We start from the raw sequence: 27962 nt of genomic DNA on the forward strand, positions 1-27962 counted from the left end.
TCCCGGAAACTTGCAATTGAGCACGTCACAGCACAGTTACATGAACGTCCGAACTACAGGACTACAGGATAAGGAAACGGAACAAGTCTCATGCTACAAATAGATCGTGCATGGAACAGAACTCTGCTGAACGACACGTGCCATTAATTAACGAGTGTATGTCGCATGACTCTGTTTACTTCTCCGTGAGAATAGGCATTTGTATTCGTCGATGTGACCTTGATGTGATTGAAAGTTGGTCGCGACGCGGATACATGCGTCACAACTTCGTGCAGTGTGTTGAATTCTGTAACAACAGCTGAGAGGTAAGTAATCGGTATTAGGCGCCAGCATGGAGCGCATGGCTCTAGTTAATCAAGATAATTTAACTTTCACCTAATTGTCTATTGGTCTGTGATCAAACTGTCGCTTATGGTTAGGTACAAGACTAACCATGGCATAAGACTTTTATACATATAGTCAGGTGGCTTAGCAACAAAAAACAGCAAGATCGTTACACGGATAACAAAAGTGCCAAATTTGCTACAGAGGTTCACATATATGTGTAGATCAAAATTGACTATTGCTCCAAAAATTTGGGCCACCGTAAAGGCTCGATGACGTCATAATTTATAAAGGCCGCCATTATATTGTTTAAAAATGGTAAAATACGGTTTATTCAGCCATTTTTCGATATTCTTTTGAATAAACTGACACAAAAATCCTCAATTATAAATAAAACATTAAAGGGACGCAAATCAATTATTATGGTGACGTCATAAAGCCAAAATGGCCGACCAAATTCAATATGTCTGCCGTAATATTGTCTAAAATATTAAAACACTGTTAATTAAGCCTGTTTTCAGCATTTTATCGCCTGAACTGAAATTAACACCCCGAATTACAGACAAAACATATAATTGATGCAAATTAATTATTGAGATGACGTCATAAAACTAAAATAACAACCAAAAGTTACAAAATGGCCGATTATGAAGTTCACTCTGCTCATGAGTACAATACCCATTTACGTGACAAAATGATAGTTTGAAAGTAATGTACAAATTGTATTAATATTCCATAAAGTCAAAATAAAAGAAATGTACCAAACTTAGCCAATACGTTCTACACAAGTAACAAACTCTTATGAGATTGTGGTCTGAGTTTGAAAAAATCGAATCGATTTAAAAGGAAATGAAGGCAACTTCACACACTGGTTCTACCTTTGTTTGTGATACGGTACAGTGAGTAGATCAATGCAGTTTCGTGATAAGGGAAACATGGTGAGAAACCAGTGAATCGATAGTGCTTTGACCCTGGTAATGTGACCTTGGTCCCAGAAAAAAGGTTTTATGTTGGTGATTCCTCCTAGCGGCGTTTTGGGCCAAAGTGAGGTCTCATCTTCAGTCACTTGAATGGTATTGTATTCCAACATGCTTAGTTTGATGGTAGCAATTGTTTATCAAAGAGAGATGCTAAGATCATTATGTTGTGGTCTGATTGTTGCGTGAGTTGTTGCTCAGACCGTCCATTTGTACCACCCTTGTGTTTGAATTTTGTTCGAAGGAGGACATATTTTATGTTATTCTTCCTTTTATACTTTATTATAGGTTTTCTGGAAAACCATAGCCAGCGTTTAATCGCCCTTCATTATTTTCCAGTGTCTTATCATATTATTTGATTAGGCTAGTTTTGATGAGGTTGTGCTGACAAGTTTTTTGTTTCATCATTAGTCTTATTTTTGTTGGCTGACGTTTTGTTATATTAACTTCTTTTTGATACAGGGTATGTCTTTCTTTTGTAATCACTTTGTTGAAGTTTTTGCGTCGAGAAATTGACCTTTTTTATTAAGTCCATATTGTTGTTGCATGTGCGAACATATCTGAGTAATTCACCTTCAATGAAGCATTTGAAGGTTTGTGGCAGATAAATATCGTCACATGGTTTTGTGTGGGTTTTACAGTCGAGCCATCTCTCTTGCATCTCTGGCATTTGAAGACCACAAGGTGAAGGTATGACATTTTGTCGATAGAATGATCAAATATGAATTCCCAAGTTGAACGTAGGGTACAGGGTGTTGCATCCTCGACAAATGTTCTGAATGTTAGAAGTTGATGTTAGGTGTCTGTGTAAATCATGAAAATTCCACCTTTTAAATTTCCATACGAATCTTTGACCTGATTTAATACAACTTTCTCCATATATCCATATATTTGTTTGTATTTTTCTAAGTTGAATTAAAATATGTTGCCTTTTCAGAATAATCGACAGTAACTGTCATGTACGTTGTCGGTGAGTTTTTGTATCGTATCAGTTGGCTAGTACTGTTTCAGAGTCCAACACTACAATCGCTGCATTTATGGCTTCATTTTTGGCATGTTTTTTCTACATTTATACCATTTGTAATGTTACCAGAATAGAGTTTGCTTGTATTTTTATTGATTCTATGTAGTTAATGAAGTTTTTGTCCCTGTCATATGTAAGTCGTCTTTGTACGATTGGGCCTACGACAAAGTCTAGAAATTCCGAGATTTGGTTTATTGGGCTCGAGTAGCCATTTCTATTGAGACGTTGGATGATGATTGTTCCTTCCCCTTGGGTTTTGTGTATTTTGGCAGGAGATACCATCGTGGTGTACAAATTATTCTACGTATGGGAATGGGGAAACTGTAAATCACCTCGTCAATGATCTTCTTGTCGCAGATAAATGATTTCATATACAATTTCCACCGTATAGTTAATGTCGCCAAGTGTTGCCTTAATGTACAGTAATAGTGTACATTTCGCAGCTGTCTATAACTTTCTTTAATGTCATTTGTCGTATTTCACAATTGCTATGCCTTTTTTTCTTTATTGATGAGTTTTATTGTGTTTGTTTGTTTTTAGACAGATTGTTCAGAGCAGTCTTTTCTGCTTGAGTTATGTTCTTTCTGATTTTGGTTGCGAATGGAATTTATTCTATCGATCTAAGTTGCTTCGAGACAGTTTTACAATTTTGGGTTTTCCACTGTTAGTAGTGTCGAGCATGGACTTATCTTAGAACAGATGGCTGATGATTTATTGTTTCTTTCTCACGATACTGCACAATCTTATGATGCGAATAAATTTGTTGATATCTCATACGACATTTTTTCTGGATAGGCACTTCTGAGTTGGAATAAATGTCAAGCCTTTGCTTAATGCTTTGATTTCAACATTTGGTAAGGTTTGATTTGCAAGATTTTTGATGAATCTGAGAATCTTTCTGAGTTCTTATTTTTGTTTAACCTTCCATTTCTGCTTGCGTTCTTCCTGGCGTTTTTTATGTTTTTGGTTTCAAAACAGCAAAACGAGACCAAAAACGAAAAGAAAAGAGGCTTTTCATAAAATTCACGAAAGCTACAAATAAGCTAGGTAATCTAGCTTCAAGAGGCAAAAAAAGTCTTCTCCTTGTTCATAAAACTCTGACCAAACGGCTTTTTTTAGGCCAGCACATCCTCCAAAAAGAGAACTACTGTAGCACAAAACTATGTGTCTGTCACCACACATCGATACATAAAAATACCAGAAAATTCAACAAACGAAAAAGGCTTCTCAAACAAGGGAAGCAAAAGACAAAAATCACAAACATTAAGCCTTTTTTCGGGGGCCAAGGTCACATGACCAGGGTCAAGGCATGATATATTCACCATTTTCTCGCCATGTTTTTCGTTATCCTGAAATCACACTACTTTTGATCTACTCACTATATCGTAACACTTTCAAAGGTAGAACCCGGATGCGTAAAGTTGTCTTAATTTCCTTTATATCGATTCAGTTTTTCAGACAGAGGCCATTGTTAAATATTCAATAATTTCATAATAGTTTGTCACTTGTGTTTAGCTTATTGGCTAAGTTTTGGTACATTAATCATTCATTTTGAGTTTATGGATCATCAAGACAAATTGTACATTACCTTTAAACTGTCATTTTGTCACGTAAATGGGCTATTGTACTAAGCACAGTGAACTTCAAATAGGACATTTTGTTATTTTCGGTTGCCATTTTGGTTTTATGATGTCATCACAATAATCAATTTGCATAAATTATCTATAATTTGGGGTGTTAATTTCAGTTCAGGCACTGAAATGCTGGAAACAAGCTTAATTAACAGTATTTGCACATTATCAGACGATATTATGGGTGACATTTTGAATTTGGTCGGCCATTTTGGATTTGTGACGTCATCATAATAATTGATTTGCGTTAATTTTATGTTGTATTTGTAATTTGGGATGTTTGTGTCGGTTTATTTAAAAAATATATATTGAAAACTGCCTGAATTAGCCGCATGTTAACATTTTTAAGCAATATGATGGCGGCCATTTTGAATTATGACGTCATCAAGCCTTTCCGGTGGCCCAAATTTTTGGAGCAATAGCTAATTTTGATTTACACATATATGCGAATATCTGTAGCAAATTTGTCACTTTTGTCATCCGTGTAACGATATTTTTGTTAAGCCACCAGACTAATACTGGTATACATGCGTAGGTACGGACGCTTTCAACAGTCGAGGTCAAAACCTATTACTGTACTAGGTTAAGGGAGAACCATTTGATTTCGGGGGGAGGGGTATGGAGGAAGTGAGTATTGGAGCAATTTTTTTCTGCTGTCAGACCTGCATCAATTTTTTTTTCAAATGGAGTAGCAGTGCAAATTTTTTTTTATTGGTCATCAAGTTTTATAATGCGTTGTATACAAGGAAGTCGTCATTATTTACGGCCTGAAACTCCGAAATTTCGAGTGACCGCCCCCCTTGCCAACCATGATGAATTTGAGTAACCTCCTTCTGTAACTCTGAAATTTTGACTGATCCCCCCACTTAGAAAAGTTAAATACCAATACATGTAATTGTAGAATTTACAAAATACAGCAACAGTAAAGACCTTTCAAATCCTGATGTGCCCTGCTAGACTATCATCAGTTAGCTCATGACGGTCAAAACAGGTGAACAAATCAAAATGAAATTCAAAGTCACAATAAAATAAAGATATAAAAGATCATGCAGTATCTAACCATATAGTATATTGTTTAATTTGGATGGGTATTAAAAGTACAGGGGGAGAACACGCGAGAGGCTTAGCGGGAAAGTGTCACAGGGGCTTTCCCCTATCTTTCATGGAATTTTTTTAGATACTGATGTGTGCTATAGTGCAGTCTGGTGCAATCTGAGAGGTGTTTTTTAATGTTTTTACTAAGTGAAACTGTTAGAATACCCCAAGGGGGAGAGCACGAGAGGGGGGTTTCCCTCTCGTACTGGAAATTTTGAGACATTGATATGTTTAATGCTGCAATCTGAGAGGAGTTTCAGTTTATTTTGAAATCGGTAAAACTGTTTGAAAATGACGTCGACATTGAACACTGATATTTTTTACATTTTTTTTCACGATCAGTGTTTGAGTCACAATATTCAACAACCAATCAATGACAATACAATTTGTGAAAAACAGTTCTGTTTGCCAGACACTGAAGACAAATGAATATGAAGGAACGGAAAATCTGTGACCTTCTTGTGTCATTTCTCCAGCTGCCAGCTTCTAATGAAAAGCCTGATATGATATGTTTAACTGTCAAAATGGTCATTGAACGGAGGTAAATTAAAACATGTTTCTGTGATAATAAAGGATGAATTCACAACAGTTCAGTTTTGTCCTTGATACTGTGAACATTTTTATAAATTGATGAGCGCCACGATGCAGTGTAGTGCAATCCAAGAGGTATTTTCAATTTGTCTTTTACCAGTAAAACTGTTAGAAGACAAAAGGGGGAGAGCCCGAGAGGGGGTGCCCCCTCTCGCATTGAAAATGTTGAGAAATGGATGTGTGCAATGGTGCAATCTGAGATGTTTCAATTTATTTCGCACAAGAAAATTGAGTAACCCCGTCCCCCCTTCTTCCTCTCCACATTTTGAGTAATGCCCCCTGAAGTTTTCATTTTTTTTTAGTGACCCCTTTCCCCTCATATACCTCCGAATACATGGCGAGACACCGGTGAATCGATAGTGCTTTTACCCTGGTCATGTGATCTCAGTCCCCGGTAAACCGGTTTGTTGATTGATGATTCGTCTTAACGGTGTTTAAGAATCAAAAATGGGGTTCCTTCATAAGTCGCTCTGTTGTTTTGTATCCCCTCCGCTTGGTTGTGTGATTATTGATTCATCTTCGTCCTCAAAGAGGAGAAGCCAGATTAGTTATTGAGAGAGTTTGCCACTATTGACGGACTCTATAGTGAGAGATCCGGTGTGTGTTGTCATATTATAATTAAGGCATCGATGTAAGTTCTCAGGGAAGATGTTATCTTTTGTGGTCAGAGAAACAAGGCTCACACATTGTATTTCATTATATTTGTCGTTCCTCAATTTTTCATTGTCAAGGTACATCTTTCTAACATATTTATACTGACAAAATAATTTATTGGTTTTAACACTAGTTTATTGACGCCTGTCTTGTCTTTTAATTGTCACAATCTACAGAAGTCAAATAGTCCCCTTTAGATAGTGCCTATGCCATTGAGATATTGCAACAGAAATCCTGAAATATGATTTCTGTGGTCGGAAAAGGGAAGGAAAACATTGAGTGTACTGAGGTGTAGAGTAGACCTATGTAGTGCAAGCTTATATCATTAGTGCTAGGAAAAAAACATAAGAATTGCTTGTGGTAAAAACATTTGCGCCGCCTGAGAACAAGGTTTCCAAATTTTGCTAATTTCTGGTGCATTGTGACAATTTTTTTCTCTTCTGTCTGTTATGACAATTTTTTTTCTTCTATCTCACCTGGTGACAATTTTTTTTTCTCAAAATCCTCCATATCCCCCCCCCCCCGAAATCAAATGGTTCTCCGCTTAGGCCGAGAGCCGAGTCTTATCTCAACGGTTAACGGTATCCGCCGCCATTGTGAATCTCCTTCCCGGAAAAGCATGCTGGTATACTATGACAATCCTCGGCCATCGCCAAATTTTGATTTTTCTTTTTGAGAGTTTTTGCTTATGACACGACGGCCGAGGATTATCATTAGACTGCATGTTACTCTATGGGAACCGAAAAGGATGCTGGTCTACTATGACAACTGTCGGCCATAGTTGAAATACATTTCATTTCCTTTTCATGTTACTTTGAATTTTCTTTAATTTTCATTTTACTATGAATTTACTTTTACTTTCATTTTACTTTGAATTTTTATTTTCAATTTTTAGCTACTATAGACTATAGTCTATAAAGGCTATTGGGATGGGTGTCAGTCCGGCGTCTTTCATCAGTCTGTATGTATGTATGTACATGTATGCATGTCCGTTTGTGAGGCGTCCATCCACTCAAATACTTGAGAACCGCAGTACTTACTGCTTTGATATTTGTTGTGGAGATGAAAAATATGATTATGAGAAACTGTTTTTTTTTAATTTTTTGACATTGTTGAAAATATGCAAATTAGTGCCAAAAAGGAGTTTTTGGTAAAAAATCTTCTTATTCATAACCGCTTGTCAGATTGCTTTGTTATTTGGTATACAGGTCCCTAGGGATAACCCAACTTAGATTTGTTCAAATTGTGATGAAATATGCAAATCTTTTTTTTAAGGAATTTTTTTTATTTTTTTTACTTGAAATGTTTACATTTTAATTTTACTTTAGTATATTTTTATTTCAATTATGATTTTATTTTTTATTTGTTTCTTAAACAAAAATCATAAATGAAATGTTCCTGCGTTTTTGATCAAAGTAAAATCATAAAACAAACGATTTCTGTTTCCAATCTCTTAAGTTTGATTTTTTTTCCTTTTCAAGAAACAAGAAAATTATTTTTTTTCAATTGTTTTTGTCTTATTTGCTATAGCATTTCTTTTTTGTATCGATATTACTTTATTTAGCACGAATTCTTTTGTTAAAAAATCACTTTTAAAATAATATGTTACACAAGACAGAATAAACTAATAATTTAGACGCATTTTATTGGTGACAACTCCAGGCCACCATACACCTGCTCTCGGGCACATAAGCCCATTATCAAGGCATTAATATATAGTACTGCCCGGGCGCGGGGATCTACCGCAGGCAGCAGCAATATTCTTATCACGAAGTTTTTCTCGCTGTTTTCTCTATGCAGCTCCTCTCCTATTTTTCATGCTCTGACTGATCGGAGTAAATAAAATAATGATTATATTACCTAACCTAGCCTCTTGACTCTTTATTTTTTTTGTTTACACCCCATTACAAGGACGTTTATTTCTTTGACTTGGCCTCAGATGCAGATACATACACTGTAGTACATGCATGCCGAAACATGGCATTTTAAATTGTGATGCAGACCTGATCTGTGCACTCCGAGGTGAACTAGAAACATATATGACAGCTTGCTATGTCCCTCCAGGACTCTGGTTATATACTGCTAGACCCCACACATGATGAACAACCAGTTTGGTGTAAACGTCTATAGCAAATTCCTAAAAAGAAATAACATGTGTTGTGGATTAAGTGAAGCAGAGGTTCGAATTAACCAAAGTTAAGAATATTACATTTGAGTTGCCTACCTTCAATTCTGAGAATTGTGGATGATGTCCTGTTTAAAGCTTTGTAATTTGTTCCAGTGACACTCCCAGGGCAATAAATAATGATAGCTTCCTTTGCAAGTGCATGTCGCTTGGTTGCGCTGTGTTTCCATTTCTGAAGGCAGGACAGTTTGATTATGAGCTGAGCTGAGCTAAGCCCATATAAAAAAGATGCACATAGTCCCATGCCTATATCGTGTCAGTGCAAAACCATTTTTTTAGTAATTCAGTATTGCATAAAACTTTGCCAAACAAACACACAAAGAAATTACCATATTCATTTGATCAGTTATGGAATGTAGGAACACAAAAACAACGGTAAAACTTGCGATAGCGGTCTTCTGAAAAAGCACAAATTCATTTCCCTTTGAACAGGTCCCCTCTCACCTTTGTTAACAACAGGTTTAGACCAAACCAGGGTGCTACATGTAGGTATCTGATCCAGTCTGTGACAACGGAGTTGCAGTGAAATTATTAAAGTGCCATCATAAAGGCTAACATTAATCGACGTTTCACTTCTTGATTTGGCATGAAATTTGATTCTGCTGAAGAATAAAATGTTTTTGTCGGGGAGAAAGTGTTTTGCTCAACCAATGAACCGACAGTAATGCTTCTGTAAGTTCTCAATTAGAATATGTATCTGCTGTCTGTTTGAAATATTTTTGAAAACAAACTGCCAAACCATCAGTGCAGTTGCATCATAACATAAAGCATTGCTATTAGCTGTATTATTATTTCTTCATGTAAATATAACTTGTATATTTTAGACAAGAACTAAACTGAATATTTTTTCTCTCCAATAGTTATCTGATTGAGCTTCAGTGACCGGTTCATATTTGGCAGGCATTCAAGCAAGAATTTAATACCGAACTAATTTTATCTTCAATTTTGTGGTGAACAGTGGTAACTTCCTGATACAATGAAGTACGGTCAATTTGTCATGCAAGTCTTTCAGATGACAATAGTGGGTGGACTATCACTGACCTACTCTCAAACACTGAATGGTAAGTACATTATAAATATGCCTCAAGGAAGTATGTATAATTCTTGGGAGCTGTATTATATAATAACTATTCCTAGAAGTTTTGTTAGCAAGGACATAAGATATTATCCTAATCCAGTACATTTTTTCCTGAACAGTAAAGGCAACACACTCAATGACCCTCAAAATATTCAAAATACTCTTTATCAATTAGTTTAAAATACAACACTATAATGACGGTCTTCTGAGTTTTAATAAGTGTGTTAAGATCTCTATGATTGATTATGATCAGTGTTTTTGCTAAGGTTGGGGAACGTTGGTAAATGATGTGGGAACTGTGGTAACATTTCTACTGTCCCGTAATCTGATTGCGTTGATATACCAAGAAGAACCCGGTAAAATGGCTGGGGAACCCTGGCAATATTTACTGGGGTACTGGTCTTAACAAAAAAGCTGATGATTGTAAGAAAGTAAACATTTTGTTGTTGACTTGTTCATCACTGTGATTGCCATGTTATTGGAACGCGTATATCCTCCTCTTGTTCATACTGATTAACATATTAGACAACAATACGTAGATAACAGCAGATAATTTACATTCTGCGGATGTCATGTTAGCGGATGCTAAATGAAAACAAACACTTTTTTCACTTTTTCCTGAAATCTTCCTTTCCACATTTAAAGAAAATCCTGATCATAGACCTACTTATAAGTTACATGTATGTACTATGAAAGGTATTCACACCTGGTATAATATTTTTTTTAGCATCGACATCTCTTACAGTGGAAGTTAATGATACGGCTGAAATTGATTGTGAAATCCAGCAAAATGATGACAGGGCAATGTACACTGCCGAAGACATAACATGGTACAATCAAAACCAAGCTATACCAGGGGAAATGTACTCTACCATGTCAAATACAACATCAGTACTTGTGCTTCCATTTGTACAGTTTGCTGATGCTGGAAACTATTCATGTAGGCTTGATAACGGAGCGGTATCGACCACTCAAATTCGAGTTGGAAGTAAGTTACTCAGAGAATTACAGTTTTACCACAACCTAGATACCAACATGTATTTTGACCTACCACTGCGTACCCGTACCCACTTTCAGTTACCTGGAAGTTTGATGTGTATTGATCATGCTGCTGTGTGAATATGAATGTATGTCATGTGCATGTGGGAGGTGGGAAAAACGATGTCTGATGATTACACATCTTCTTGGTTAGACCCAAAACTAGCCTGATAAAGGAGAGGGTATGTATGGGTGTGGTCCTTCCACCACAGTTTTTGTGTATACGACTACATGTAGGTGTGTATGTGACATAATGTTCCTATTAAGACCTCAATGCAAAGAGCAAAGTGACATCATGGCCATAGCACACGCTCTGTCTTTTATGGTCAAGCAGGATTTTCAGAAGAGATGGTAGCTCAACTTTGCAAAACGTCATTACTTAAAATTCAAAGTTTTCGTCCATGTTTGGTTAAATATCTTTTTTTAGTCCCCCAGATGAAGTCAAGGAGGACATGGTTCGGGTTCCGTCTGTCCGTCCGTCCGTCCATCCGTCCGTGTGTCTGTCCGTCAAATTCCTTTCAAACTTGGTAAGAGGATAGGACACTATGACATACATTTGCACGTCCATTGTTTTGGGTGTGAACACGCATAATTAGCGTTAATTTGAATAACTAGTGATTTTTTTAAAACGAGCTCTGTTTCTTAGGAGACTGCACCAAGTTCGATGAAACTTTGTACACATGTTGGTCACACTTACCTCTAATAGCACATGAAGACATTTGTCAGTATTGTGTCGATAAAATGAATATTTGCATATTTTATGAATTTTCACAATTCCCATAATATTTCACTAAATACTGACTCAAATTTGATGAAACTTCTTACAGATGTAAAGATACCAGAGTAGATTTGTGGAAAGGCATTTAGCAGGATCATGTCAATTAATAGCTAATTTGCATATTTGACGATTTTTGTAATTAGGGTGCCATATCAAAATATACCTACTCAAATTTGATGAAACATTGTACAGATGTTGATATACCAGAGCTTTAACAGTATGCAAATACATTTAGCAGGATCATGTCATTTAAATGCTAATTTGCATATTTAATGAATTTTTTAATGCTGATTATATGTCAAGAAATACGGATTCAAATTTCATGAAACTTAGTACAAATATTTGGGTTGGTAACTCTGCTGGTGGACAGAATCGAATTGTCCCCGAGGTTATCGTTCGCCCAGTTAAAGCGATGAAATTCGTTTCTTCGCTTCGATAAAGTGTGTATGTGCGATGTATGATAGTGAGCATGCGTGCGTGAGTGCTTCACGAACTCTACAACGTGTTGAGCAGTCTCAGTCAGAAAAATGTAACAACTTAGCCGGCTATTGAACCACTCTTCTTTGGGAGTGGAGATTTAGCCGAGCGATTCTCTCTGTGGCCTCTCAGCTAGGCGACTGATGCCGTATGTTGTGGGTTCGAATCCGATTGAAAATTAGCCGTATTATATACCAAAGGTGTAACTGTGTGCAATCATTTTGACCCCAGCTTTAACAGTATGCAAATACATTTAGCAGGTTCATGTCATTAAATTGCTAATTTGCATATTTTATGAATTTCTGTAATCAAGGAAATATGTCTCGAAATACCGCAGCAAATTTCATAAGACTTTGTAGAGATTTTGATCTCAAAGTGTTGTAATTGCAAACAAAGGCATTCTGCAGTATCTCGTGAAGTTATTGCCAATTTGCATATTTAATGAACTTTCCTAATTAATGTGCTGTGTCCAGAAATATTGCATCAAATTTGGTGAAACTCGGTACAGATGTTAATCTCAAAGTGTTGTAGTAGCATGCAAAGACATTATCATATCATGTCAATTAATTGCATATTTGCATATTATAAAAAATTTCATAATTAGGCTGGTACTTTAAGAAGTACTTCATCAGATTTTTTGAAACTTGGTACAGTTGCTGAGCTCACGTTGCTTTAACTATGTATAAGGATACTTATCAGTATCATTGTAATTAATTTCTAAGTTGCATATTTAATGATTTTTCCTAATTAATGTGATACGTCCAGAAATCCTGCATCAAATTTTATAAAACATGGTACAGATGTTGATCTTCAATTGGTGTAAAAGTGAATAGTAACATCCTGTTGGTAAATTATTTATTGACTTATTTAATGACCTTTTGTGATTAGGGTGGCAGCGCAGATTGACTGAACAGGGAAACAATGTTTGTAATGAAAGATCAATCTTCTGAATGACTGCACTAATTCTGTGATAACACTTGCTGCAGATGTTGATCATACAAAGATTTACCAGTGAAGAAAGGCATTTTCATTTTAGCAGTATCAATAGCTAATTTAAGAAAGTCTCTTCTGTACTGAACATGAGGACATTTTTTGTTCACATCTGGCGTTCTGACTTTTTTATGTCAAGAGCCATTACTCAGACATGCCTGGACTGATTTCTTCCATATTAGTTGAATTTTGACATTTAAAAAACTAGGGCATGACATACCTAATTCTCTCCAACTTGGTAAAAGGACAAAACCTCATGCCACATCCACTATTACTGATGTCTACTTGTTTAAAATCCAATCAAATATGGGCATTGATGTGTATTAATCATGATGCTGTGTGAATATGAATGTATGTCACGTGCATGTGGAAGGTGGGAAAAACGATGTCTGATGATTACACATCTTCTTGGTTGGACCCAAAACTAGCCTGGTAAAGAAGCTGGCAAGTGTGGGTGCGGTCCTTCCACCATAGTCTTTGTGTACACGACTATGTGTACCGTATATATGACATAATGTTCCCATAAAGACCTGAATGCAAGAAGCAAAGTGACATCATGGCCAAGCACATATCCTGTCTAGTCATGGTCAAGGAAAATTTTCACAAGAGAAGGCAGCTCAACTTTGCAAAATTTCCTTACTTTTCAAAGTTTTTGTCCATGTTTGGTTAAGTATCTTTTTTCCATGTTTGTAGGGAAGTTATTGTAAGTCTGGGTGCCTAGATATAGTTGAAATTTCTTTGTTTACATGGAAAAAGGATATAACACTCAACAGACTGCTTGTTCCTCTTTAGCGGCAATGAAAAGTGATATGCATAGGAAAATAATGATTTTTGCCTCTCTGCATGTTATAAACAAGCATTTATGGCAGTTTCCTTGAAGGGATGTATGGGTTACCAAAATAATCTTTTGTTAGTCTTTTCATCCAGTTCCCACAAGTTTAATGACTGCAAATGAAACCACAAATGTATATATGTGTAAATGTGTGTATGCCAAGCCGCAATAGGGGTCACATGGACAGTGAACACCAATATTTGGATGTCTTGGTGCTAATAGTGAGCTTGGATAGACTGCCTTCAACTGGACAGCCACATAGAGTCAGAAAGAGGGAGAAATGACAAAAAAAGAGTGCTTTGACTTACTTATTTTGCCTTCAACACAAAGATTGTAAAAACCATAACGATTAGAAACAATGGGTCAAATCAAAGTTTTATTAATGCATAATAAAACACAATTTCCAGAATGTAGGAAGTTGATAAAGCAATACATGTATAGGATAGTCACTAGTTTATTACCACTCTGAAAGTGAAAATCGACTTACAGACCCCCATCATTATTTCAGCACTCTCAGACAGGTTCAGCTGAGATTCTCAGATATATTTGCAGACTTGATTTGATGTATGGTTATATTCAAAAAATACCGGATCTTGTCATATCTGAGTATTTTGAACAGTGTTGTCTGAGAAGGCCAGTGTTTAGTACAATTACATACCTTAATGGTATAATATATATAGAACGATACAATCTGGGTATTTTCTGAACAGCTTTACTATGGTACGCTTTTTGTTGTCACATTTTGCAAACAAAGTCAAAAATACAGTTTTTCAGAATGTACTGAACTTTCTAAACATCCTAATGAGGCAAAAGTCCTGTGCATGATCTAGACATGATATTTTGTTAGTTTATTATTGTTTGATATATTTAAAAAAGAATCTTAACATATCAGGTATTCTTCAGTGTGTGATATAAAATGCGGTCAGGTCAATTCGAACTGAACATCACCCAAAGTAAGGACATCATTTGAAATGATAATTTGAAGTCCTCAATACAAATCTCTTTTTGCATGAACCCAAAATGCAATTTTTAAAGTTTTTAATAAGATATTAAGATTCCCCTCATGAACAGAATGTTGTTTTCCCTCAAAGAGTTTACACAGAGTTTTCAGCCATTTTTTATGAAAAATATCAGTAGATTTTAATGTAAATTTAGATTCAAATTTTAATTAATTTGTTTCCTTTGTATATAAATTTGCCAGGCGGTCACAGACTTTTTGAATGATTTCGAAAGAAGATGGTTTTCAGTTTCCTTAAAGGAAAATTTTGGCAAAGTTTAAACTATGTAGTTTTATAGGCATTTACTTACTTTTTTTACACAGTTTCAAATGTGATAGCTAGGTTCCTTATTCCTTGTCCTGCCAAGTTCAAATTCATCAGGTCAAGTTGATTCGAACCCATGAAGCACAATATATCCCATATGGTGCATTTTAACAAATTCAATTTTCTTTTCTCACATTTACAGCTGTACCCAGGATAGCAAATTTTAGCTGTCAGGCCCGCAACATGAAGGAAGTCTGGTGCACATGGGATCCATTGCCCAGCAACTTACCAACAACATATGTTTTTACTTATAAACTCAGGTTTGTGTTACTTGTTCTGTACCACTTCATATGGCAAACTACCAAAGTTAAAATATATGGTGCTCTATGTATTGTATACTGATGGGATTATGAATTAATATCTTTTATGTAGAGTAAATCATACCCTCATTGTATGGTAATGCATGTGCATTTTTGTCCGCATGTCTGTAAGTCTGCCTGTCCATTTCAAAAACTCACAAATTGCTTCATAATCTGCATGCATAATTATCTCAGTCTTTGATATGACAAGGGTGGTAGATTGGATTCCAGAAGATCCTGAGATGTACTTAAAGCTAAAAAAATTTCCTTTGAGTGTTTAACCTGGTACCAGCCATCAAGCGATGTGTAGAATTAAAGGTTATACATATTTAACACTTACTCCAGATCCTTGTTAATCCTTGTCACTTGCAGTCATAGAAAGAAATGGAAAGATTGCCCAGACTCAGTAACTAAAGGACCAAACTCATGTTACATCGAGCAGTCTCTTGGTACACTTCATAACATGAGAGTAGTTGCTACAAATGATCTTGACAGTAAAGTTTGGCAATTCAACATTGATCCAAACACTCAGTGTAAGTTTACAAGACAACAGTATCTATCTTGCATTATATTCATCATTTGTAATGATTTGGCAGTTATAAACCAGTATAAAGTGTATATAGGAAGTAATGGCATCAAGGCAGTTATATCATATTTGATTGTTTTCTTTCATTCTTTATTACACTACTTTGTTTATGCCAGTGCTCTTTAGTCATTTGCGTGTTGATAGGATGGAATAATAACATACAATGATGTTATAAGGTGGGGTATAGCCCATTCCTTGTCATGGTTTTGGACAACCCTGTAAGACCTGCTGTGACAAAGTTGGATCTTTCCAATGAAATTTTTGGTAGAAAGATTGAACTCAGAAGATCAGGCCAGGGATCCTGTGCTTGCAACATGACTTGATTGAACTGTAATATTTTTATCACCATGGTAGCCAAACCTGATCCCCCTGAAGATGTGAAGGTGATAGCAGAAACAAGCAACATAGCCGCAGTGAGCTGGAAAATACCATCTGAATGGTATTCTTCCCATTTTAGTCTTCTTTACAAGTTGCAGTATTACAGCGAATGGGAACCCAACATTTGGTCAGAGGTAAGGCAGCAACATCCTTTGATGTGCTAGCAATATGCCATTTACCGGTCCCTTAAAAAATAGTCCTGCTGAATGAAAAACACACAGCTCCTTCTTTCTATGCAGTTTGTTCATGCAAGCCTAGATTTGGTTCAAGCCAAACTATATCACAATATGTAATAAAAATGTTATTACTTGTAACTGATTGATAAGTTTGCTGCCAGTCTGTCAAAATAGCTGGAGTTTGATCAGTGTAAATATATAGATAAAGACTGTGTATCGTAAAGTACATTTGTACAAGGTAATTTTTCTGGAGGAAAAAAATCATTGGAATGCCAGAGCGTGATCACAGTCTTTAACAATTTTCTTGTCCCGCAGGAACTTGATGCAGATACTCAGCTTTCTTATACGCTAACGTCATTGGACGCATACACATGTTACACCATTCATGTCGCTACAAAATCACAGTCCAGCAGTGAAAAATATTGGAGTGATTGGTCAACGCCCAGTATTGGATGCACAAAGGAAGCAGGTAAAAGAACTATTCTTTGAAACAATACGATAACATTTTACCAATTATGTAAAAAGCTGCATTCTTATAAATTAGTCAAGGGTAGAATTTCCTTACGAATGACAAAAAAGGAGACAGTCACTCATATATATTCAGGGACAGTTTCCATATTTTTTCCCAAATGTCTTTTTCCTTGTAACAGTTGCCACATTGCTTTAAACGTTGATATACGTGTTTCTACATATGATCTCGTACAGCAGCATTCCATAGATGATGATGATATTTTCTGTGAATGCCACTTTTTGGAGTAAATTTACTCATTATTAATGGATAGTCACTTACTTCCAATTTTTATCAGGTGGTATATGCTCTGATTCACTTTCCCCAAGACATATTGCTTCCAATATTATTCTGTTTCAAATATCCAACTTTTACTGTGTTCTTTGAATTACTACACACATTAGAGAATAATTACTGGGTACATGTAATAGTCATTATTTTCTTTTGTCTGACAACTGTGCTGTTACAGCTCTGCTGTTATTACTGCTTAGCATAATTTCACATCAGACTGGTGCACACCTAACTTCGATTAATTCACTCATTTGCCTCAAAAGCCAAAGATTAGCAAGGCTTTGCAAAGTTTTACAAAGACTTGGTGTGTATGAAAGACAAATTATAAACGTCAGTCAGCATGAAAGCATTTGTTAACTCTATAGCCATGTACACTACCCACTTTTACTTCAAGTAAAAGGCTTAACCCGTTGAGCGCCAAAGTCAATTTTGTCGCCCTTATAAAATATCCGTTGGTAAACTTTTGTCAGGTTTTTGCCAAAATTTTGAAAAAAAAACTGTGGCCAATAAAACATTGTATTCATTTGGTCCAAAATTATCAGAAAAATTACAGAAAAGTTCATAAAAATTGGTCAAATGTTGCACTAAAATTTTGGTGGGAAAAAATTCAGCACTCAAAGGGTTAAACTCCTGTGTTTCTAATCATAACATAAATGAAACCACTTGACCATCAAGCCATTAAGGTAATTTGAAAATATGGAGATACTGTAGGAGTTAGCGTTGCATAGTGCATGCATGCTTTGTATTTCACTGTAACCGAGCAGATTAATTCATGTGTCACCCCAAGATTATGGATGTGAAATATCTAACAGTATCCCACATCTCTTTCTTTCAATCCAAGCACCGGAAAAAGGCCTGGAAGTAAACATTCCTGGGCAGACTCTAAAAGGCGGGCTGAGAAATGTCACTATTCGATGGCAGGTTGGTTAACTACTCATACTTCTTGTGAGCTGTGTAGGTACTAGTCCTATTATAAATGAAGGGTCCAACGTCATCAGGTCTCAGCTTGTGTGATCTTCTTGTTTACAAGAAGAAGCTGTTTATGTCCAAAAGTCATTTTGGATCAATCCCTGTTAGAAAATACAGCTCGTCAAGACATTGTTCTAGTTCTAGGACCCTGTGATGCGAAAGGATACAAGATTGGTCATGTGTTTAAAATCTTTTTTACCTGTGTCCTGTTTTCCATATACTGAGCTCTCTGATGGCTGCGCTTCCTTTCTTTTGAAACTTATTGTGAATAACGTGTAGTTTTTGCATGCTTCCCACAAATTACACCAGCTGCCAACGGTGTCCCCTGAAGGTATTATGTGCCTTGAAAGTGAATATTTCAACTTTTGCTCAAACTTTCAATGAAACTTTCAACCATCCTCTTACCAAATCAAGAATAAAGATGAGGGGTCACCGTGCAAAGGATTGTTATAAGGGAAACAGATTACTTAACATTTACCGATATTTGAAATTAAAAATGGCTACCATCCCTGTGATAAGTCAGTCTATTTTCAAATGTAATATGCGATTTACGAAAATGTAAGGCAGTGAAAATTGCTCAAACTTTCTTCAAGCAAACTTTCAATCATTCTCTTTCAAAAAATCAAGGATAAAAATCAGGGTCACTTTGCAAACTCTGGTACGAAAGAAACAAATTATCCAATATTTACCAATATTTGAAATGCGAAATGGCTGCCATCCCTGTGTGTTGTCTCCACTGGTGAAAATAGAATTCCCGATTTTCACAAAACATAGCCAGTGAAAACTATTTACTCTGTAAGCTTCAAAATGAGCCCAAACCAGAAGTACTAGGCCAAAAGAAAATTGTAAAAGTTTGCCAGTCCAAGTATGTCCCACCAAGGTGCATTCTACCCTAATGAGGGAAACTTACATCTCATTATTCAGCGACTCACAAAGAGACAAGCAAGAGGCGAAATCACACAGTACAGGATGACAGTGAAAGATGAAGATGACCCTAGTAAAGCTGATATCATTGACATCCTTGATGGCAATGCTACTGAGTATACTCTACAAGGTCAGTACTCGCATATCATCCGCTTGTTAAGTAATTAGATTTTAAAAACACGATAATTTGTCAGAAATTTTGGACAACAAGGTACTAGTAATTCGCGGCAAGAGGATTTCGACAAACCAGGAGCAGGTTGGGATGGATTTCAAACGTAACCTCCAATCTCCCATTTGGCAATGTATAGTTCTTTCACTGAAGATCTTTACAAAAAATTACCGATGAAACACTTTCCCTTGCATGACAGATGTCAAATGTGTCATTGAATGGCTTGATCCTGTTTTAGCAACATCGATCAAAATGATTGAGATTTAAAAAATCTTAGTCAAACATTCAATATCCTTTCCATTACTAAATGACAGGCTTATTTTTCCACTATTCTTATGTGCAAATTAGTTAACACCAAATCATTTTGCTGTGTACAGTGTATTTTATTTTTGTTCTTTATTCAAGAATATAAGAGATCAATATGTAATAAATTAAACATTTTAACACTGATGAATATCAGAACATATAAAGGTGAAGAATTCGGTTTGAAAAATGCATGAGGACAAATAGAACAGAATTTGACCTGCAGTGCTCAGATTTTTTGGTTTTTCAATTAGGTAGTGCAGTGAGCGTGAAGTCTAAACCTCTGCCACACCTTGCAGTTGTACATTAATTTTTATTTGCTGCATAGAAATAACAGTGTATGCTCTGAGAGCATTGTGCTAGCAAGTTGTTCACTTGTTGTTTGCTGCCATTGCCTATGCAGATACATGTAGAGTATAGAAATAACGGGCGACGCGCTGACCATTAACGTTTTTTTGTGGGAAAGGGCGAGAGGAAAGCAAAAATTAACGGGCGAGGCTTGCCGAGCCCGTTAATTTGGCTTTCCTCGAGCCCGCGCCCATAAATAAACGTTAATGGTCAGAGCGGAGTCTGTTATTTCTATTATATTATCAGCGAACCCAAGAAAACCGTCAAAATTTCCGAAAATTTCAGGAGCGAACGACAACTGGGCCCCAGAAACTGAGCAATACGCGAGCACTGTCACGCACGCTGTACAAAATTGGCAAATCCGGAGATGTTTTCAGAAAAAAGTATCTCAACTTGACCTACAAGTGCTACATTTTATTTTGTGTTTGATTATGATTTATGTTTGAGCTGTAAGGTTATGATACTTTGAGTTGATAATATTATTATTCATATTCACGGGCATGTAAACAAACCATTACTGTGTATTTGTGGTCAGTCACGTGGTTCAGCTCCACCAACCAAAGTGCCGCGGGCAGAGCATGGTAATATAATACGGTATATACAACGCCTGACCTGCACAGTGTCTTTGAAGTTTGCTACATTCCGGTAGATTTTGTAAAGTTCTTTCTACTGCTGCCCTTTCTTTTAATGCACACATTTTGCAGAACCGGCCAAGTTAGCTGCATTGTCCAGCAGAGCGTAGCTCCCCTGTGCAACTTTCCTACAGACAGTGCCATTCCTACCGCCTGCAGTGCGCTTATGCATGTGTACATATCAGCTGCAAGCCTGATTGATTTCTCATAAGGGTTAGCTACAATATTGTACAGTGTAATTTGACTGCTGTTGAAAAGAACTCAAAACCACATTATATACTTGTCAGTTATCATGAAGACACAATTGTGACATCCAGTTGTAATATTTATCACCGTGCATTACAGGTCTTGAAGTGCATAAATCCTATATCGTGTCAGTAATAGCTCTGAATACAGCCGGACCATCTCCACCATCATTCATCAGAATTGTTGACAAAACCCAGGGTAAGTTTCACAAAATGAATTTAGTCTCACTTCCTGCTTGCAGGTTTGTGTGCATTTACAACTCTTATGAAACTGGTTCAATATATGAGTTAATTAACTCTGAATTAATATCTTTGTTAAGATATCCGGTGCCCCAATTTATGAATGTTTTTTGATATTTAACCATGTCATTATTCTTACAAGCCCATACTACAAGATGAACTGATAATATTTACTTCCAACCATTGTCTGTGTGTTAATCCCAGTGAAGTAGTATATGTACGTATAAATCAAGTTATATGCGGACCTGACTATCTGCAGATCAAACTGTGCTGCATTGTATTGAACCCTTTTTTTCGTAACATGATATGCTTCATTGTATGTGTTGTACAGCGAAATAATATATCAGGAAGTCAGATGGATGCCCTGTAAAGTTTATAAATCATCTTTCACTTCACTTTTGGCGGATGACCTAAAATTTGATATCATAAACAGGAAAGGAGACAAAAGTATAGTAAATTGTACCAGTGTTAACCCTCAATACAAATCTCTTTTTGCATGAACCCAAATGCAATTTTTAAAGTTTTTAATAAGATATTAAGATTCCCCTCATGAACAGAATGTTGTTTTCCCTCAAAGAGTTTACACAGAGTTTTCAGCCATTTTTTATGAAAAATATCAGTAGATTTTAATGTAAATTTAGATTCAAATTTTAATTAATTTGTTTCCTTTGTATATAAATTTGCCAGGCGGTCACAGACTTTTTGAATGATTTCGAAAGAAGATGGTTTTCAGTTTCCTTAAAGGAAAATTTTGGCAATGTTTAAACTATGTAGTTTTATAGGCATTTACTTACTTTTTTTACACAGTTTCAAATGTGATAGCTAGGTTTCCTTATTCCTTGTCCTGCCAAGTTCAAATTCATCAGGTCAAGTTGATTCGACCCATGAAGCACAATATCCCATATGGTGCATTTTAACAAATTCAATTTTCTTTTCTCACATTTACAGCTGTACCCAGGATAGCAAATTTTAGCTGTCAGGCCCGCAACATGAAGGAAGTCTGGTGCACATGGGATCCATTGCCCAGCAACTTACCAACAACATATGTTTTTACTTATAAACTCAGGTTTGTGTTTACTTGTTCTGTACCACTTCATATGGCAAACTACCAAAGTTAAAATATATGGTGCTCTATGTATTGTATACTGATGGGATTATGAATTAATATCTTTTATGTAGAGTAATCATACCCTCATTGTATGGTAATGCATGTGCATTTTTGTCCGCATGTCTGTAAGTCTGCCTGTCCATTTCAAAAACTCACAAATTGCTTCATAATCTGCATGCATAATTATCTCAGTCTTTGATATGACAAGGGTGGTAGATTGGATTCCAGAAGATCCTGAGATGTACTTAAAGCTAAAAAAATTTCCTTTGAGTGTTTAACCTGGTACCAGCCATCAAGCGATGTGTAGAATTAAAGGTTATACATATTTAACACTTACTCCAGATCCTTGTTAATCCTTGTCACTTGCAGTCATAGAAAGAAATGGAAGATTGCCCAGACTCAGTAACTAAAGGACCAAACTCATGTTACATCGAGCAGTCTCTTGGTACACTTCATAACATGAGAGTAGTTGCTACAAATGATCTTGACAGTAAAGTTTGGCAATTCAACATTGATCCAAACACTCAGTGTAAGTTTACAAGACAACAGTATCTATCTTGCATTATATTCATCATTTGTAATGATTTGGCAGTTATAAACCAGTATAAAGTGTATATAGGAAGTAATGGCATCAAGGCAGTTATATCATATTTGATTGTTTTCTTTCATTCTTTATTACACTACTTTGTTTATGCCAGTGCTCTTTAGTCATTTGCGTGTTGATAGGATGGAATAATAACATACAATGATGTTATAAGGTGGGGTATAGCCCATTCCTTGTCATGGTGGTATAGCCCATTCCTTGTCATGGTTTTGGACAACCCTGTAAGACCTGCTGTGACAAAGTTGGATCTTTCCAATGAAATTTTTGGTAGAAAGATTGAACTCAGAAGATCAGGCCAGGGATCCTGTGCTTGCAACATGACTTGATTGAACTGTAATATTTTTATCACCATGGTAGCCAAACCTGATCCCCCTGAAGATGTGAAGGTGATAGCAGAAACAAGCAACATAGCCGCAGTGAGCTGGAAAATACCATCTGAATGGTATTCTCCCCATTTTACTCTTCTTTACAAGTTGCAGTATTACAGCGAATGGGAACCCAACATTTGGTCAGAGGTAAGGCAGCAACATCCTTTGATGTGCTAGCAATATGCCATTTACCGGTCCCCTTAAAAAATAGTCCTGCTGAATGAAAAACACACAGCTCCTTCTTTCTATGCAGTTTGTTCATGCAAGCCTAGATTTGGTTCAAGCCAAACTATATCACAATATGTAATAAAAATGTTATTACTTGTAACTGATTGATAAGTTTGCTGCCAGTCTGTCAAAATAGCTGGAGTTTGATCAGTGTAAATATATAGATAAAGACTGTGTATCGTAAAGTACATTTGTACAAGGTAATTTTTCTGGAGGAAAAAAATCATTTGGAATGCCAGAGCGTGATCACAGTCTTTAACAATTTTCTTGTCCCGCAGGAACTTGATGCAGATACTCAGCTTTCTTATACGCTAACGTCATTGGACGCATACACATGTTACACCATTCATGTCGCTACAAAATCACAGTCCAGCAGTGAAAAATATTGGAGTGATTGGTCAACGCCCAGTATTGGATGCACAAAGGAAGCAGGTAAAAGAACTATTCTTTGAAACAATACGATAACATTTTACCAATTATGTAAAAAGCTGCATTCTTATAAATTAGTCAAGGGTAGAATTTCCTTACGAATGACAAAAAAGGAGACAGTCACTCATATATATTCAGGGACAGTTTCCATATTTTTCCCAAATGTCTTTTTCCTTGTAACAGTTGCCACATTGCTTTAAACGTTGATATACGTGTTTCTACATATGATCTCGTACAGCAGCATTCCATAGATGATGATGATATTTTCTGTGAATGCCACTTTTTGGAGTAAATTTACTCATTATTAATGGATAGTCACTTACTTCCAATTTTTATCAGGTGGTATATGCTCTGATTCACTTTCCCCAAGACATATTACTTCCAATATTATTCTGTTTCAAATATCCAACTTTTACTGTGTTCTTTGAATTACTACACACATTAGAGAATAATTACTGGGTACATGTAATAGTCATTATTTTCTTTTGTCTGACAACTGTGCTGTTACAGCTCTGCTGTTATTACTGCTTAGCATAATTTCACATCAGACTGGTGCACACCTAACTTCGATTAATTCACTCATTTGCCTCAAAAGCCAAAGATTTGCAAGGCTTTGCAAAGTTTTACAAAGACTTGGTGTGTATGAAAGACAAATATAAACGTCAGTCAGCATGAAAGCATTTGTTAACTCTATAGCCATGTACACTACCCACTTTTACTTCAAGTAAAAGGCTTAACCCGTTGAGCGCCAAAGTCAATTTTTGTCGCCCTTATAAAATATCCGTTGGTAAACTTTTGTCAGGTTTTTGCCAAAATTTTGCAAAAAAAAACTGTGGCCAATAAAACATTGTATTCATTTGGTCCAAAATTATCAGAAAAATTACAGAAAAGTTCATAAAAATTGGTCAAATGTTGCACTAAAATTTTGGTGGGAAAAAATTCAGCACTCAAAGGGTTAAACTCCTGTGTTTCTAATCATAACATAAATGAAACCACTTGACCATCAAGCCATTAAGGTAATTTGAAAATATGGAGATACTGTAGGAGTTAGCGTGCATAGTGCATGCATGCTTTGTATTTCACTGTAACCGAGCAGATTAATTCATGTGTCACCCAAGATTATGGATGTGAAATATCTAACAGTATCCCACATCTCTTTCTTTCAATCCAAGCACCGGAAAAAGGCCTGGAAGTAAACATTCCTGGGCAGACTCTAAAAGGCGGGCTGAGAAATGTCACTATTCGATGGCAGGTTGGTTAACTACTCATACTTCTTGTGAGCTGTGTAGGTACTAGTCCTATTATAAATGAAGGGTCCAACGTCATCAGGTCTCAGCTTGTGTGATCTTCTTGTTTACAAGAAGAAGCTGTTTATGTCCAAAAGTCATTTTGGATCAATCCCTGTTAGAAAATACAGCTCGTCAAGACATTGTTCTAGTTCTAGGACCCTGTGATGCGAAAGGATACAAGATTGGTCATGTGTTTAAAATCTTTTTTACCTGTGTCCTGTTTTCCGTATACTGAGCTCTCTGATGGCTGCGCTTCCTTTCTTTTGAAACTTATTGTGAATAACGTGTAGTTTTTGCATGCTTCCCACAAATTACACCAGCTGCCAACGGTGTCCCCTGAAGGTATTATGTGCCTTGAAAGTGAAATATTTCAACTTTTGCTCAAACTTTCAATGAAACTTTCAACCATCCTCTTACCAAATCAAGAATAAAGATGAGGGGTCACCGTGCAAAGGATTGTTATTAGAGAAACAGATTACTTAACATTTACCGATATTTGAAATTAAAAATGGCTACCATCCCTGTGATAAGTCAGTCTATTTTCAAAATGTAATATGCGATTTACGAAAATGTAAGGCAGTGAAAATTGCTCAAACTTTCTTCAAGCAAACTTTCAATCATTCTCTTTCAAAAAATCAAGGATAAAATCAGGGGTCACTTTGCAAACTCTGGTACGAAGAAACAAATTATCCAATATTTACCAATATTTGAAATGCGAAATGGCTGCCATCCCTGTGTGTTGTCTCCACTGGTGAAAATAGAATTCCCGATTTTTCACAAAACATAGCCAGTGAAAACTATTTACTCTGTAAGCTTCAAAATGAGCCCAAACCAGAAGTACTAGGCCAAAAGAAAATTGTAAAAGTTTGCCAGTCCAAGTATGTCCCACCAAGGTGCATTCTACCCTAATGAGGGAAACTTACATCTCATTATTCAGCGACTCACAAAGAGACAAGCAAGAGGCGAAATCACACAGTACAGGATGACAGTGAAAGATGAAGATGACCCTAGTAAAGCTGATATCATTGACATCCTTGATGGCAATGCTACTGAGTATACTCTACAAGGTCAGTACTCGCATATCATCCGCTTGTTAAGTAATTAGATTTTAAAAACACGATAATTTGTCAGAAATTTTGGACAACAAGGTAGGACAACAAGGTACTAGTAATTCGCGGCAAGAGGATTTCGACAAACCAGGAGCAGGTTGGGATGGATTTCAAACGTAACCTCCAATCTCCCATTTGGCAATGTATAGTTCTTTCACTGAAGATCTTTACAAAAAATTACCGATGAAAACACTTTCCCTTGCATGACAGATGTCAAATGTGTCATTGAATGGCTTGATCCTGTTTTAGCAACATCGATCAAAATGATTGAGATTTAAAAAATCTTAGTCAAACATTCAATATCCTTTCCATTACTAAATGACAGGCTTATTTTTCCACTATTCTTATGTGCAAATTAGTTAACACCAAATCATTTTGCTGTGTACAGTGTATTTTATTTTTGTTCTTTATTCAAGAATATAAGAGATCAATATGTAATAAATTAAACATTTTAACACTGATGAATATCAGAACATATAAAGGTGAAGAATTCGGTTTGAAAAATGCATGAGGACAAATAGAACAGAATTTGACCTGCAGTGCTCAGATTTTTTGGTTTTTCAATTAGGTAGTGCAGTGAGCGTGAAGTCTAAACCTCTGCCCACACCTTGCAGTTGTACATTAATTTTTATTTGCTGCATAGAAATAACAGTGTATGCCTCTGAGAGCATTGTGCTAGCAAGTTGTTCACTTGTTGTTTGCTGCCCATTGCCTATGCAGATACATGTAGAGTATAGAAATAACGGGCGACGCGCTGACCATTAACGTTTATTTGTGGGCAAGGGCGAGAGGAAAGCCAAAATTAACGGGCGAGGCTTGCCGAGCCCGTTAATTTGGCTTTCCTCGAGCCCGCGCCCATAAATAAACGTTAATGGTCAGAGCGGAGTCTGTTATTTCTATTATATTATCAGCGAACCCAAGAAAACCGTCAAAATTTCCGAAAATTTCAGGAGCGAACGACAACTGGGCCCCAGAAACTGAGCAATACGCGAGCACTGTCACGCACGCTGTACAAAATTGGCAAATCCGGAGATGTTTTCAGAAAAAAGTATCTCAACTTGACCTACAAGTGCTACATTTTATTTTGTGTTTGATTATGATTTATGTTTGAGCTGTAAGGTTATGATACTTTGAGTTGATAATATTATTATCATATTCACGGGCATGTAAACAAACCATTACTGTGTATTTGTGGTCAGTCACGTGGTTCAGCTCCACCAACCAAAGTGCCGCGGGCAGAGCATGGTAATATAATACGGTATATACAACGCCTGACCTGCACAGTGTCTTTGAAGTTTGCTACATTCCGGTAGATTTTGTAAAGTTCTTTCTACTGCTGCCCTTTCTTTTAATGCACACATTTTGCAGAACCGGCCAAGTTAGCTGCATTGTCCAGCAGAGCGTAGCTCCCCTGTGCAACTTTCCTACAGACAGTGCCATTCCTACCGCCTGCAGTGCGCTTATGCATGTGTACATATCAGCTGCAAGCCTGATTGATTTCTCATAAGGGTTAGCTACAATATTGTACAGTGTAATTTTGACTGCTGTTGAAAAGAACTCAAAACCACATTATATACTTGTCAGTTATCATGAAGACACAATTGTGACTCCAGTTGTAATATTTATCACCGTGCATTACAGGTCTTGAAGTGCATAAATCCTATATCGTGTCAGTAATAGCTCTGAATACAGCCGGACCATCTCCACCATCATTCATCAGAATTGTTGACAAAACCCAGGGTAAGTTTCACAAAATGAATTTA

The 27962-nt window shown here is 36.4% G+C and overlaps 1 protein-coding gene across 1 annotated transcript; it reads left to right on the plus strand.

The window, feature by feature from the left end:
* Positions 1 to 191: 191 nt before the first annotated feature.
* On the plus strand, positions 192 to 27939 carry LOC139139115 (cytokine receptor-like factor 1). Its single transcript, XM_070707899.1, has 17 exons — positions 192 to 305; positions 9342 to 9542; positions 10287 to 10547; positions 15139 to 15256; positions 15668 to 15828; positions 16236 to 16393; positions 16751 to 16904; positions 18076 to 18155; positions 19128 to 19257; positions 20925 to 21023; positions 22013 to 22130; positions 22542 to 22701; positions 23134 to 23291; positions 23651 to 23804; positions 24974 to 25053; positions 26028 to 26157; positions 27841 to 27939. Exons 2-12 carry the CDS (start codon positions 9458 to 9460, stop codon positions 22576 to 22578), a joined length of 1401 nt encoding a protein of 466 aa, XP_070564000.1. The 5' UTR covers positions 192 to 305; positions 9342 to 9457; the 3' UTR covers positions 22579 to 22701; positions 23134 to 23291; positions 23651 to 23804; positions 24974 to 25053; positions 26028 to 26157; positions 27841 to 27939.
* The last annotated feature ends 23 nt before the right edge of the window (positions 27940 to 27962 follow it).

The sequence above is a fragment of the Ptychodera flava genome, chromosome 8 (assembly GCF_041260155.1).
Source record: "Ptychodera flava strain L36383 chromosome 8, AS_Pfla_20210202, whole genome shotgun sequence".
In the NCBI taxonomy this organism is placed as follows: domain Eukaryota; kingdom Metazoa; phylum Hemichordata; class Enteropneusta; family Ptychoderidae; genus Ptychodera; species Ptychodera flava.